We start from the raw sequence: 13,891 nt of genomic DNA on the forward strand, positions 1-13,891 counted from the left end.
AGGAACAACCGTCTCACTCTTATTTTCTCTCTTTTGTTGATGTGAATAAAGTCAAAGGTGAAGAAGAATGCATAACATCAAACATCAGAACATGTCAGAACAAAAAATACGATTGTTTATTAACTGTTCTACAAGTTGTCCATGAAAAACCTTCTCGACATAATAGAGTACAATATGTTGAAGCCATTTTTCGGACATGGTGGTTCGGCCTTAATGCCTTCGTCCACATGGGTCTGGACGGGGCAATTCACTGAAAATAGATGTCCCTGCAACGCGCTGTCCGAAATCACACCAATATCTTCAGTAACATAAATACATAATCTGCAAAGTGGAATGATCTAATAGTGTTTGCTGGACTACCAAGGCACGGTCCATAGCCCAACGGCAAACATTCTTGTTATGCCGCATCACATCCTATGCCAATCTTTCAGTTTGAAATAAATTATAAAGTTCACATTAACAAGGCACATTATCAGTTGGTTCTCGCCTGCAACACGAATTTCAACTCAAACAAGAATAAATTACAAATTGATTACACCTCAACAAGAACATCAAAGTTACTCGTTGATTACATCTCTCTCTCTCTCTCTCTCTCTCTCTCTCTCTCTAGGTGTTTCCATTTGCTAATAGATATATTCAACACTAGAATCCGACTAAGAGTACATAGATTTGAAACCTTCTGTAAGAGGAACTACTTTTGCTGACACCTTCGACTGCAACTTTGATACAGCTTGACGAATGTCCTGCAATTGACAGCAGTTGCAATCCCTCAGTTACATGATTTATGAAGGGAAGGACCAAGGGTCATGCCTACATAATGAAGCGTTTCCAATAATCAAGCATGTGCAGCTCATGCAAGTGAATTCCAAGTTGTCATCTATCCAACTTAAAATCCAGTCTGCAACATTCTTGTGAGCAGTGGAGGATGATTTGGTAAATAAATCTCTTTTGGTTAAACTTGACCCAGGTGTTTAGACTTTCCAAACAAACTCTTAACTGAACTACTAAATTCATCACACAAAACTACTTGATAAAAGACCATGATCATCATATGATTCAGACCATCCCATTTTACCCCATCCCTTTAAATAGCTAAAAATGATTGAAATGGGGAATTGATTCTGGCATAATACTGTGAACATGCCTTTCTTATTATAGGCAGGAAACCCATGCAAGTATCTTATTGGATCTTCAAGAATTATAAGCGAATCGTCATTATACACTGCAATTACCATCAAACAGTCACAGACAGTATGGTCCAAATAAACAATTACCTCTATATTGTAGCGTGAAGAGAAATGAGTCAATAAAACTGCTTTATTTCGAATCCATTGAGCATGTTCAATGATCTGCAGTTTCAACAGAATCCTACTTCAGTAAACAAAATGAGTACGGGAGAATATTTTTAGTCCTATTTAGATATCCAAAAAAAAAGGTGAGAAGCTATTTAGCGTGAAGATGTTTTCATACTAGCGTTCTCTCTTATTAGCAAGGCCAGTTATGAAAATGTTTCAAAGAAGGTGAGAAGCTGGATTTTTTTTTTTTTTTTTTTTTTCAGGCAAAGAATATCTTTTCAGATTTACAATTAGGATGGGGTTGTGTAGAGAGGTGGTTATTGATCAGAAAGCTTTTGAGTTCAGTAAGGAGAATGACAAGTGGTGGAGAATTACTGAGAGAAGCCGTCGTGGGGTAAAATATATTTCTCTGGATCATGAAGCCATGGGATGGTTGGGTTCAATGGTTAGGGAGTGTGCAGTTTCTTTGGGCCCTGTAGAGTTCCTGAGAACTCGTAGGAAGGGTAATAATGTTTTTATGGTGAGGAGGGGATGGAACAACAATGGCTGGTTTTTATGCATTTCAGAATATGGGCATGATAAGAGGAGAGGTATGTTATTGGTGCCGGAAGGAAGGAAGGGAGAGGGGTGGAGAAACTTTGGTATTTCTCTGCAAGAACTAAGCTCTTCTTCCTCTGTTTTGAGTGGGAGAAACAGAGAGGGTATGGATCAGGCAGGGAACCCGGAGAGGTTTAGGGGTGGTGGTGGTGCTCCTTCGTGGACAGCAGTTGGGGGACAGTCGTACAGCCAAGCCCTTCAAAAGGGCCAGGTTAGAACTGTGGGCGCTGGGTTGCCAGACGTGGGAGGTGCAGAGATCGTGCATGGCAGTGTACTGTTGGGGCCAAATCAGGAAACTATGTTAAGGGTGCTGAAGGAGATGGAGAAAAAAGTTGGGAATTTATTAGAGGAAATAGTTTGGCTAAAACGGTGCGTTAAAGGCAAGGAAGAAATGAATAGGGATAAGGATTGGGTTTCGGGTGTTAATAAAAATATAGTAATGGGCCGAGATTTGGGAGCAGAGTTAGGCCCGTTGGTGGAGAAACCTGGCCCGAAGGATATGGGTTTGGCTCTGGGCCAGACCGTAGGCCCAAAATCAATTTGGCTGCCCAAGCAGCGGGAGACCGAAACATCGGTGCAGTTGCCGAGTCACGAGATATCGGCCCAGGTGCCGATAAGCGCCGCGTCGGTCTTCTTCCCACCGGCACAGAAAGATACTCCGGTCGCGGTCGAGCTTGACGTGATCGTAGAAGATCGAGATATCGCAGAAGCTGGTGATTTCGCAGAAGATGCTGAGATCGCAGCAGACGTTGTTTCGGTGGAGACCGTGAGGGCTAATTCCCTGTCGTCGCAAGGGGGTTTGTCGTCAAGGAGTACACAGAACCAGCCGTGTGTGGTGGTCGAAGGGTTACTTGCAGCTTCAAGGTCCAGCTCGATGGAAGAAGTTGGACTTTTGGGTGAGATACCGACGCTGAGTCGTGGGGTATTTCTGGGAAATAATGTCGCTGAGTCGAGGGGTGGGGGGATGGAAGGCAGCGTGGTGAGATCTGAGCAGTTGCCTATCACGATTGACCCAATAGCATTGGAGTTGGTATCTGTGGAAGAAAATAAGGTGGGGGATGGGGCTGTACAGATAAATTTGGCTGTCCCTGTCAGTGGGAAACCAGAATTAGTGTGTGGCTCGGAGCTGGTTGTTTTTACTCCTGTAGAGGAGGAGGGGGTCAACCTAACTCCTTTGTGTACAGTCCTGCCTAGTTCTAAATATGGGTGTGGTTCGTCAAAGTGGGTTTTCAAGGAAGTAGAAGAGATTCAAGCAGTCATTGGGATTTCGTTTGGAGGCTATGAGGAACAGTTTAAAGCTCTCCTTGTAGCTCTTGAGGATAGTCATTTGAAGTCAGCTTCAAGGCGTGATAGGGAACTTAAAAAGTTAACGTGCTCTGTTAATTATGATGTGAAAGAAGGGAGTGGTGGAAGGGATAGATCGAGAGGGAGGGGCAACATAGTTTTATTATGAAGCCCAAGATTATATCATGGAATACTCGGGGGCTCAATGATCGTAATAAACGAGCTAGTATTAAATCGTTATTGCGGTTGTGGAAGGGGGATGTAGTGTGTTTGCAAGAAACAAAATTGAGACACATTGATAGAAAAATTGTGAGAAGTTTATGGGGGTGCCCGTATGTGGGTTGGACTTATTTGGCCTCGGTGGGAGCCTCAGGTGGAGTATTACTAATGTGGGATAAAAGAATGGTTGAGATGATTGAGGAATGTATAGGAGAATTTTCAGTGGCGACTCTTTTTAAAAATGTGGTGGATGGTTGGGAATGGGCATTTGCAGGCTCTTATGGTCCTAATGTGGATAGGATTAGGAGAGGGATGTGGGAGGAGTTGGCGGGTTTATATTACTTATGGGATGTGCCTTGGTGCATGGGGGGGGATTTTAACATTATTCGTTTTCCTAGTGAGCGATCAGGGCAGGGTAGACATTCGAGGGCTATGGAGGAATTCAATGAGTTCATTTTTGATCTTGATCTCATGGATCTTCCTTTGGTAGGAGGTGAGTATACTTGGTCAAATGGAAGGGTTTGGTCGAGATTGGATAGATTCTTGGTTTCTCCCTCGTGGGAAGCTAAATATCCTGAAGTAAGGCAGAAAAGACTAGTTCGAGTCAGTTCAGATCACTTTCCTATCCTTTTGGATTGCGGGGGTATACACAGGGGGCACAGATATTTCAAGTTTGAAAACATGTGGCTTACAGCGGATGGGTTTGTAGAGATGGTACGTGCTTGGTGGACTTCGTATCAGTTTATTGGTACCCCTAGTTACATTCTTGCTGGCAAATTGAAGGCTTTAAAACAAGATTTGAGGAAGTGGAATTTGGAGGAGTTTGGTCACATCGACAGTCAGAAGGGTACACTGATGGAGGAACTGCAAGACTTAGAAGAGAAAGAGTTCTTGGGAGATAATTCGGAAGATGTGGCATTGAGAAAGGGCATGGTTATGGCAAATTTGGAGAGGGTTTTGTCGTCAGAGGAGACTTCTTGGCGGCAAAAATCAAGGGCTCTCTGGTTGAAAGAAGGTGATAGGTGTACAAAGTTCTTCCACAAAGTGGCTAATTCACATAGGCGTAACAATGCTATTGAGTCTCTTATTTCAAGGACCCAGGTACTAGTTTCTCCATCCGAGCTAGAAAATCATATAGTTCAGTACTATGAGACCCTGCTTGCAGAATCGGTTCTTTGGAGGCCAAAGCTTGATGCTTTGCATTTTGAGGCTATTGACACTCAGAGTGCAAATGTGTTGGAGAGACCTTTTGGCGAAGAAGAGATTTATAAGGTCATTTCAGGTATGGCAAAGGATAAAGCGCCGGGTCCGGATGAGTTTACAATGGGTTTCTTTCAAACCTGCTGGGACATTGTAAAAGGTGATGTTTTCCAGATTTTCAATGAATTCCATTCTTTCCAAAAGTTTGAAAAATCATTGAATGCGACCTTTATTGCTCTCATTCCCAAGAAACATGGGGCAGATTCTATTGAAGACTTTCGGCCTATAAGTCTGGTTAGTAGCGTGTATAAGATCATTTCAAAGGTGCTTGCTAACCGGCTTAGTCCGGTGTTGGAACATATTATTTCCAAGTCCCAGAATGCCTTCATTCGTGGGAGACAAATTCTTGATTCAGTACTCATTGCAAATGAGTGTTTGGACTTCAGATTACAGGAGGGAGGTTCAGGTGTTCTGTGTAAGCTTGACATGGAGAAGGCATATGATCATGTGAATTGGGAATTTCTCTTTTACTTGCTTGAGAGAACTGGATTTGGGGATAGGTGGATTGCATGGATGCGGTATTGTGTTTCAACCGCTCGATTCTCGGTTCTAGTTAATGGCACACCTGCTGGTTTTTTTGACAGTTTGCGGGGATTGCGACAGGGAGATCCTCTATCTCCTCTTCTTTTTGTTATGGTTATGGAGGCCTTAAGTAGGATGATGCAGGCTGTTGTTGGGGGAGGTTTCTTATCAGGATTTAAAGTGGGAAGTGGTTCTGGTGGTTCCATGATCATTTCACATCTTCTTTTTGCAGATGACACGTTAGTATTTTGTGAAGCGACTAGTAGCCACATCCAAACTTTACGAGCTTTGCTACTATGCTTTGAAGCAGTGTCAGGGTTAAAAGTGAACTTGAGTAAGTCTGAGATGGTTCCTGTGGGTGAGGTCTCAAATATCCTAGATTTGGCAAGTCTCTTGAATTGTAAGGTGTCCTCGCTCCCTATGAAATATCTGGGTCTCCCGTTGGGGGCAACTTTCAAGAATAGAGCTATTTGGGATGGAGTAGTGGAGAAGATAGAGAAAAAGCTTGCTGGTTGGAAACGAGGGTATTTATCAAAAGGGGGTCGTCTCACTCTTATTAAGAGTACACTCACTAATCTCCCTACATATGCTCTATCTTTGTTTCCTATGCCGGTAGGGGTGGTGAATAGATTGGAGAAACTTTTCAGGGTTTTTTTATGGGGAGGTATGGGGGAGGAAAAGAAGTTCCATCTTGTTAAATGGAAAACCGTATGTGCCTCAGTTGTGAATGGGGGGTTGGGAGTATGTAATTTGAGAATTTTTAATAAAGCATTATTGGGAAAATGGTTATGGAGATATCACATGGAGAGGGGATCATTGTGGAAGGAAACTATTGACGCTAGATATGGGGCCGATTGGGGTGGTTGGTGCTCTAAGGAAGTGGGAGGGAGGTATGGTGTGGGCTTATGGAAGTACATAAGGAAGGGATGGCCAGGGTTTGTAAATCAAATACGCTTTGTGGCTGGTGAGGGCGTTTGTATTAGATTTTGGCGAGACGTGTGGTGTGGAGATTATACTTTGGAAAGGGTTTTTCCGGCCTTACATCGCATTGCAGTTAATGGGGAAGCTTCAGTGGCAGATGTGCGTGTATACTCTCATGGTGTGCAGCAATGGAATGTTCTTTTTATTAGGGATTTCCATGATTGGGAATTACCTATAGTCTTAGAATTTTTCAGACTATTATACTCATTGGAGATTCCTACAGCGCAGCGAGATAGTTTGAAGTGGCAGACTAACAACCACAAGATATGTACAGTGAAGGCGTATTACAATATCTTAACAACACAACGAGGTAGTATTCAGTTTCCCTGGAAGAGTATTTGGAGATCTCGTGTGCCTTCGAAAGTTTCTTTTTTTGTTTGGAGTGCTGCTCTTGGGAAGATATTGACCACTGAAAATCTGAGAAAGAGAGGTTGTGTAGTGTTGGATTGGTGTTACATGTGCAAAAAGAATGGAGAATCTGTGGATCATCTATTATTACACTGTGAGTTTGCAAGGGTGTTGTGGGATGAAATCTTTGTAAGGGTTGATGTTGCTTGGGTTATGCCTATGAGGGTGGTGGATTTGTTGGGGTGTTGGCCAAATATGCAAGGTAGTCATCAAGTGGTAGCAGTATGGAAGATGATTCCGTTGTGTATTATGTGGTGTATTTGGTTAGAAAGGAACGCACGTTGTTTTGAAGATAAAGAACGCTCAATGACCGAGTTAAAGAATTTTTTTCTCCATACTTTAATGTGTTGGTTTTCTACTATTGTATTAGATGGGGATAATATCCAGGAATTCTTGTCTTTATTTAATCGTTCTTAGAATGTAATTAGGAGTACTTTTGTATACTTCCTGTGTACAAGGCCTAGGCCTATTTCATTCATATATATAATATTTATCTTTTACTGATAAAAAAAAAATATCCAAAGAGGGTTATTCGGATAAGAATAGGATGGCTTGTATATCAGTGGACTGGATCCATATCTTGGATATATTGCCATGAAGCTAATCTTGGTCAAACTGTGCACTGGGCCATATCAGCCATCCAATTTTCACTTGGGTCATTCCAAGAGGTTTTAGCTGGCTGCTGAAAACTATCATATGATACAATGGATAACACAAAATACGCATGCTCACAAAAGTGTAAAATTTGGAAAACAAATAAGACTCCCCCTTTCTGGTCTTTGTGCTCACCAATCAACACCTCCTTCCCTTCCCGGACTCAAATATATGACAGAAGTTATTATATTTCCCAAGGGAAGTCAAAACAGAATTTTCTATGCTCGACACACCTTTTTTTTCTCTTTTAAAAAGAAAAGGGTGGTGCCCCAAAATTTATTCAAAATCAGCCTCACTTATGGCAGAGGAATACCGTGGTAACAATCATTCACCTAATGAAAATGCTCGACATACCTCAAATAAATGTGTATGACCATGTTGTCGTGCATGCTCAGTACTGAACCCTTCATCTAGGAAAGTTGCCTGTCAAAAGCGCTTCATCTATCAAATGATATTGAACCAGAATCTCAGTGAATGATATAAAATCAAGAATATAATCCCTAGGGGTTGGCTCAAGTGGTAAATTGGGCTTGGGAGTATGCTCCCCCCAGGTCTAAGGTTCAAATCCTCTGGGTGCAAACAATCTCTAGAGGCCATCGAACAAGGGAATTTTTCACTTGAATTACCCGAGGTGCACTTGCGGAAAATTCCTTGCCGAGGGCCTGTGCACCCCCGGGATTAGTCGGGACGCTATTCCTGGACACCCGGTGCCAATAAAAAAAAAATCAAGAATATTTTACTTCCAATAACATTAACTCAAGTCTGGCACGAAATCAATGAGACATACGTTGAATTCTACTCTGATTTGAAAATGTTCATATATCCATTTGGCTGGTACAAAGAAAATCTAGTATCTAGAAAATAGTCACTTAGACTACCACAACTTTGAATATGAACTACTGAAACAATGAAAACAAGAGAGCATTATATCTGTTTAGTAATTTGTGACTATGCATGTGTATGCGATTAATAGAATAGGGCCTTTACCAGTGGGGGGAGTCAACATCAAGATTGGCAGCCATGTCAAGGCTTTAGGAAAGTTATAAATCTCCATCAAATAGCACTTGTGCATGGAGCATGGAAAGAGTTCCAATTTTCAGCAGTAAAATGGTCTAACTTCTTCTTTTCTTTTTTCTTTTCTTTTCTTTTTTTAATTTATAATTAAGTACAGTGGTCTAACTTTAGTCATAGCGAAATCTAATTCTACTGAAAATAGAAAGGTCAAAAGAGAAACTCATGGCTTGTCACACATTTTGACATGCAATGGAATCTCCTCAAGAAGCTTCGTAGCATACGGGTCCAAATTTAAGGCTTAAAATTAGTATTATTTATTTATTTATTTTATTTTATTTTATTTTTATAATCATTATCTTAGGAAATATGCTATCAGATAAATTAAAACAGTGCTTCTTTCCCTTCAAAATCTTCATATAGTCATCCATTAGGTTCCCATATTAGATTAGGTTCCTAGTTTGAAACTAACTCCAACTCGACTCTTCAAAATCCTCTCAGAATCCATATTCTCGTAGGAATAAGTTCCTAAAGTCTAGACAACTTCAAACTATAGCCAATCTCCTGAAGACTCATGTTATTCCTTCCCATCGTTAATAAGAACCCCACGGGACCTCAGAAATAAACACAAGAAACATTATACACACTAGCCCAATGTAAACGGCCTCTGCAAACCGAGAAAACCACTCTCACAACCAACCGAGACACTCACCTCGCCGGAATCCACCACAGGACATCGGAGCACTACCCTGGCTGCCCAGAAATCACAGACCAGCCCAACCCCGTTGAACCCACTCCTTTTCGGTAAGTCCCCAACAGGATCTCTCTCTCTTCCCGTGATTTTCAGTTCTCGGTCTAACTCCCTCACTCTCTCTCTTGCATCGCACCACTGCCAGAGGACCCAGTCGCGTCCCCGATCTCTTCCAGCCACCCCAGAGCCACCGTCGCCTCAGCCTCCTTCCCTCAGTGAGTCCCCTGTTATCGCACGACTCCCTCCCATATTCAAGAGCTCTCTGTGTCTTGGCCTTGTGCTTTCCAGAGAAAGCTTCTACCTCTTAATCTAGAAATGGGCCTTGGGCCTTAAGCCCATTTGGTCGAATGCCTCCTTAATTTCTAAGTGGGCTGAATCAATGTGGGCCTGATGTTTATTCTGGGCTCGTTGCATTTCACAGAAAAACCCAATTATACTACTAAATTATTTAGTCAGGATTAATTATATATTACAAGCATTCATTAATTTTGCAAGGAAACAAGATAACTACTAGGTTAAAATTCTAATTTTGTATTTAATCACGTAAAGAACCACGACATGTTTATCTAGAAAATTAGTAACATCGAGTACCTCGTATAGGTAACGCGCTACAAGTTGGAAATCAGGAAGCAGCGCTAAGAGGTAAATAGTATGATCATATAAATGCATGTGTACTGTGAATATTATTGTTATGTATGAAAATATGATGTGCTTATGATGGTTATCTACGCTACTCTAAGAGACAAGTCAAGGTTAGATTCCTTTCACGATCTTTGATGAAATATGAGATTATGCTTAAATGAATGAATTTGTTGTTTGATGGATTGAATGTTACTAAAATCATATGGAAGCCATAAGATGTTCATGTAGTAATTCAAGTCAAGTATGCCATGTAATAGAATAGCCAGATTATGTAAGCCATGTTCATGTAATACTTAAATTATGTATGCCATGCTCATGTAGTGTACTTAGATCATGTATGCTATGGAATGTAGTACTTAGATCATGTATGCCATGGAATGTCATAAAATGTTCAGATCATGTTATGTCATGTCATGTTATGGTATGCCATGTACAAGACAATGCCATGTACAAGAATATGACATGTACAAGAATATGTCATGTTATGTTATGTCATGAACAAGAATATGCCATGTTAGAAAAGTTCATGAAGCCTAGTAAATTCTCATACATTAATAAAGATAAGAAGTTTTAAGACAATGCCACGGACTCAAGCATGTTTCACTCCATGTTATGCAAGTTAAGTGAAACACAGACTCAAGCGTGTTTCACTCCATGTTATGACAAATTATGCAAGTTAGGTGAAATACGGACTCAAGCGTGTTTCACTTCATGTTAAGACAAGATAAACAAGTTATTATGCATTCATGTTACATGGTTGCCATGATTATGTATGTTTTTGCTCATGTTAATGATGAATCGATATGCTATGTGAATCTGTGACGATATATGTATGTATGTAAAGTTTTTCAGAAAGTTATGTTACGTGTATGATTGTGAATCCATGATGTTGTATGTATGTTGTGAAGAGTCTTCAGAAAGTAAGTCTATGCTAGGCTAAATTATATTTTACGGTATGATGTGCTACTTACTGAGTATTCGACTCATTTTTGTCTGTCTTCCTGTTTTCTTCTATGTTTAATTCTCACAGATGGTGATTATGATGATGCAGAGCTGGATGGCTAGGAGTAGATCTAGTATAAAGACTTATGAAGGAATAAGTGATATTCACACAATAATTAGATTTCTTTTATGCCCTTCATAGGATTAGTTTATGTTCTTTTACTTTACGTTCAGTTTTCGAAACAATTATGTTCAATTCAGTTTTAATATTTTGATGTTTTTCAATAAATGAGGTGTTTCAGGATATGAATCTCTTTACCGGGCATTATGTGATGTATGTTTCGTAATATTCCTAACCTACGGGAAGGGGTGTTACAAGCTTATCATAAACCTGGCTTTAGAAGTTTTAGCACTTTACACGCGGGTTCAAAACATGCTACCAATAGGGTTAAAAAAAAAAAAAAAAAGGTCTTTTTTCTCTCCACGTGAAGATCACCACATCACACAAACTTCCATTATGAAAAAGGAGGCAAGCGAATTCACAAGGAGTTTATCTACACGATACCTCAGTTATAAGAACTTTTGCCCTCAAGGCATCAGCATTTCGCGGATCAAGCATATAATCTGATGTTGTATCGCCTGTGAACGCCACCTCTGGAGACAATACAATGTCTGTAATCTGAAAAAATAGAAAAGAAAAAGGAGAATTCAAGTCAGACATACAACATACAACAGGAGAAGAGCAAAACTACAATGAAGAAATTACAAACCTCAACACCAGATTTTTTCAATTTCTCAATTTGTCTTCCTTTCATACTACTGTACTGCATCTTCAGCTTTTTCCTAACTGAGTAGATGATATAACCCTGAACAAAACCAAGTAATAACATGTTAAAGACTACGACGAGTCCTATATTGCAAACACAATATGATGAAGTAATTCTAAATCATAACCATCTATATCAAGGCCTCAACCCAAGTCCGAGGTTCTCTAGCACAGAAATTGAACACAATGGTCACATTCATTGCTGCATAATCTGCTTATGAGTCAAAGATAGGCATCTCTAAGGATACATTTACTTTTAAAGTGACAATGGCAGATTTCAACCCTTGACTTTCTTGGCAGCTCTCAAAATAACTTCAGACTCAAATGATGACAAAAGCATCTGGGCATGCAATGTCTGCATCCTAATAGTGTAACATGCTGTTGAGACAGATTTTACAAACCATTTATTGTTGGGTCTTCTTTGGGAAACAAGTGTATACCAAACTGAGCTACAACTAAAAGTCTCAGTACTTGGTACATAGAATAATGTGAGGAATCATTAGATGAAGATCACCTGGCTGGGTATGACATGTTGAGTTCTAAAAGCTCGGACAACCAGATTATCGCGCATTTCATACGTTTCACCTAAAGGAAAAATCAACAAATCAGTTTCACCACAGAAATACAAACTCATATCACAGACAGGCAAGTAGGCTAGAGCTGCATACCTATGTCCAATGCAACCAAATCAAGGTTGAGCTCCACTTGGCCCATGCTCCTGTGGATTTCAAAAAGCTTCTCAACATCATCTTTGATGCAAGGAGGCACAAATACTGTTGGAGGTTTCAAGTTGTACAAACCACGACTGGCTACATACATTGGCAGACCGCCCTGAGTTGGTAACATACAGTCATAATAACATCAACACCATCTTTTTAGAAAGTCGTCGACACCAAAATTAAAGCAAATAACTCTGTCCATAAGGAAATTAAGACCAACAAACGCATAGAAAGTGCATATGATTAAAACATTAATCATTAGAGCAAGCTGCATGATTGTTTTGATTGACTCTACAGGGAGCAGTACTCGCCCCTATTTCAAGAAACAAAAAGAGATATTCTTATTTAATAACCGTTATGCTGAATCATGCTCCCACAACCTAAATTTGGCCCCAAAACACGAAAAGTTAACCATGTCTAAAACTCTAATGCTGACCATCTAACACCGAATCATGGCATCATCGCATGCTTTTATATTTACACCAAGTACACGTTTAAAAAAATTCTTTTTTTTTTTTCGGTAAGTAATAACCAATTACATGTCCAAATTGGAAGACCAACAAAAGCAACCTAATTATAACAATAAACCAAAACCTCCACCAGTGTCTTTAATGCTTAAAAACCAATATTCTTAATGATTTCATTCACTTATCACCAAAAAATTAGACCAAAAAAAAAAAAAGACTTTTCCCACTACTAACACCAAAATACAAACATATGATGCAAAACCAAATCATAGGTATTCATCCAAGGCATGCAAACTAATGCTGGGTATACAAAAAACAGAAAGAAAACGGAAGTAGAGGAGCACACAATGTGATCAAGATGAGCATGAGTGATAAAAACGAAGTTCTGCTGAATGGCGCGCGAGGGGCAACGGCCGATATCGAAAGCACACTTCAACTCAGGAACTATAACACAAGTCTCATTCCCACCAACGGAGACTCCCTCAATTGTGTATCCTTCCAAGTCCACTCCTTTTCGGAGAACTTGTGCCCTGGCTTTCCGGTACTCCTCTTCCTCTCGTATAGCTTGGCCTATTGTTGATAAATAGCCGGACCCTTTGACGGAATTCACAGGACTGACATGGGCTGGCAGGGAGAAACCGCGGTGTTGCGGTGGTGGTAAAACGGGTTGATGGAGTGGAAAAATTAATGGAGCAGTAAAGGGTGAAATGGTCAGAGATGTTTGCATTTCTGGGTTGTTGGAATTCGATAGGAGAGCATCAGAGAGAGGGAAAAAGGGGGGGTTTGCAGAGGTTTTTCAATATCGACCGGAAACACAACCTCTATAAACGTTGAAGAGATATCAGAGGAGAGTCAGGAGACCAATGGACTTTCCGTGGAGCGAGGTGTCACACGGCCCATAAAACAGGTTTTTTTTATTTTTATTTTATACAGATCCATTAAACAGGTTTAGTTGGACTTTTGTGCTAGTCGTAACTCTGTTTCTTTCCCATTTTTTGAGCTACTAATCCTAACCATTTTTTTATCAAAAAAAATTCTTAAGAAATTTGTAGTCCAGACTCCGATAAACTGATGTCTCGTTCGTGCCAACTGAGATAGTATATACTATTTGCTTTATTTTTTCTGGTTCCTGGGGATTGCAACCAGGACACTTTTTGTAATGTGACGAGGTTAAGTAGATCATACGGCATATGATTTTTAAAACTGTATGGCCCTGATTTTAAATCCAGTTTGGCACATGCTTCTAGCATTCATGCTCAAAATATGAAAATTAACCATAATTATTGATAAATACGGTATATTATTTGCAAGTC

General features: G+C 40.2%; 1 protein-coding gene across 2 annotated transcripts; it reads right to left on the reverse strand.

Moving 5' to 3' along the window:
* Positions 1 to 92: 92 nt before the first annotated feature.
* On the reverse strand, positions 93 to 13,475 carry LOC109012656 (tRNase Z TRZ2, chloroplastic). 2 transcript variants are annotated; one of them, XM_018994406.2, is made up of 8 exons: positions 12,925 to 13,475; positions 12,061 to 12,223; positions 11,907 to 11,977; positions 11,337 to 11,432; positions 11,132 to 11,245; positions 7,575 to 7,643; positions 1,275 to 1,349; positions 93 to 743 (listed from the first exon to the last, which is right to left on the reverse strand). In XM_018994406.2, the coding sequence occupies exons 1-8, from the start codon at positions 13,303 to 13,305 to the stop codon at positions 654 to 656; spliced, it is 1,059 nt and encodes a 352-aa protein (XP_018849951.1). In that variant the 5' UTR covers positions 13,306 to 13,475; the 3' UTR covers positions 93 to 653. The 2 variants fall into 2 exon arrangements, with proteins under 2 accessions (XP_018849951.1, XP_035548178.1); XM_035692285.1 differs by lacking the exon at positions 1,275 to 1,349 and having other exon boundaries at positions 98 to 743; positions 12,925 to 13,468.
* Positions 13,476 to 13,891: the final 416 nt, after the last annotated feature.

This window comes from Juglans regia, chromosome 1, assembly GCF_001411555.2.
Source record: "Juglans regia cultivar Chandler chromosome 1, Walnut 2.0, whole genome shotgun sequence".
Lineage (NCBI taxonomy): Eukaryota > Viridiplantae > Streptophyta > Magnoliopsida > Fagales > Juglandaceae > Juglans > Juglans regia.

Bases quoted from the DNA above. Each gene is read 5' to 3' on its own strand.
- LOC109012656 (XM_018994406.2), bottom strand. From the start codon at position 13,305: ATGCAAACATCTCTGACCATTTCACCCTTTACTGCTCCATTAATTTTT. The intron at 12,224-12,924 runs GTGTGCTCCTCT...TTACCAACTCAG, and splicing joins ATGCTCATCTTGATCACATT to GGCGGTCTGCCAATGTATGT. The intron at 744-1,274 runs GTAATTGTTTAT...TGTCAATTGCAG, and splicing joins CTTCACGCTACAATATAGAG to GACATTCGTCAAGCTGTATC.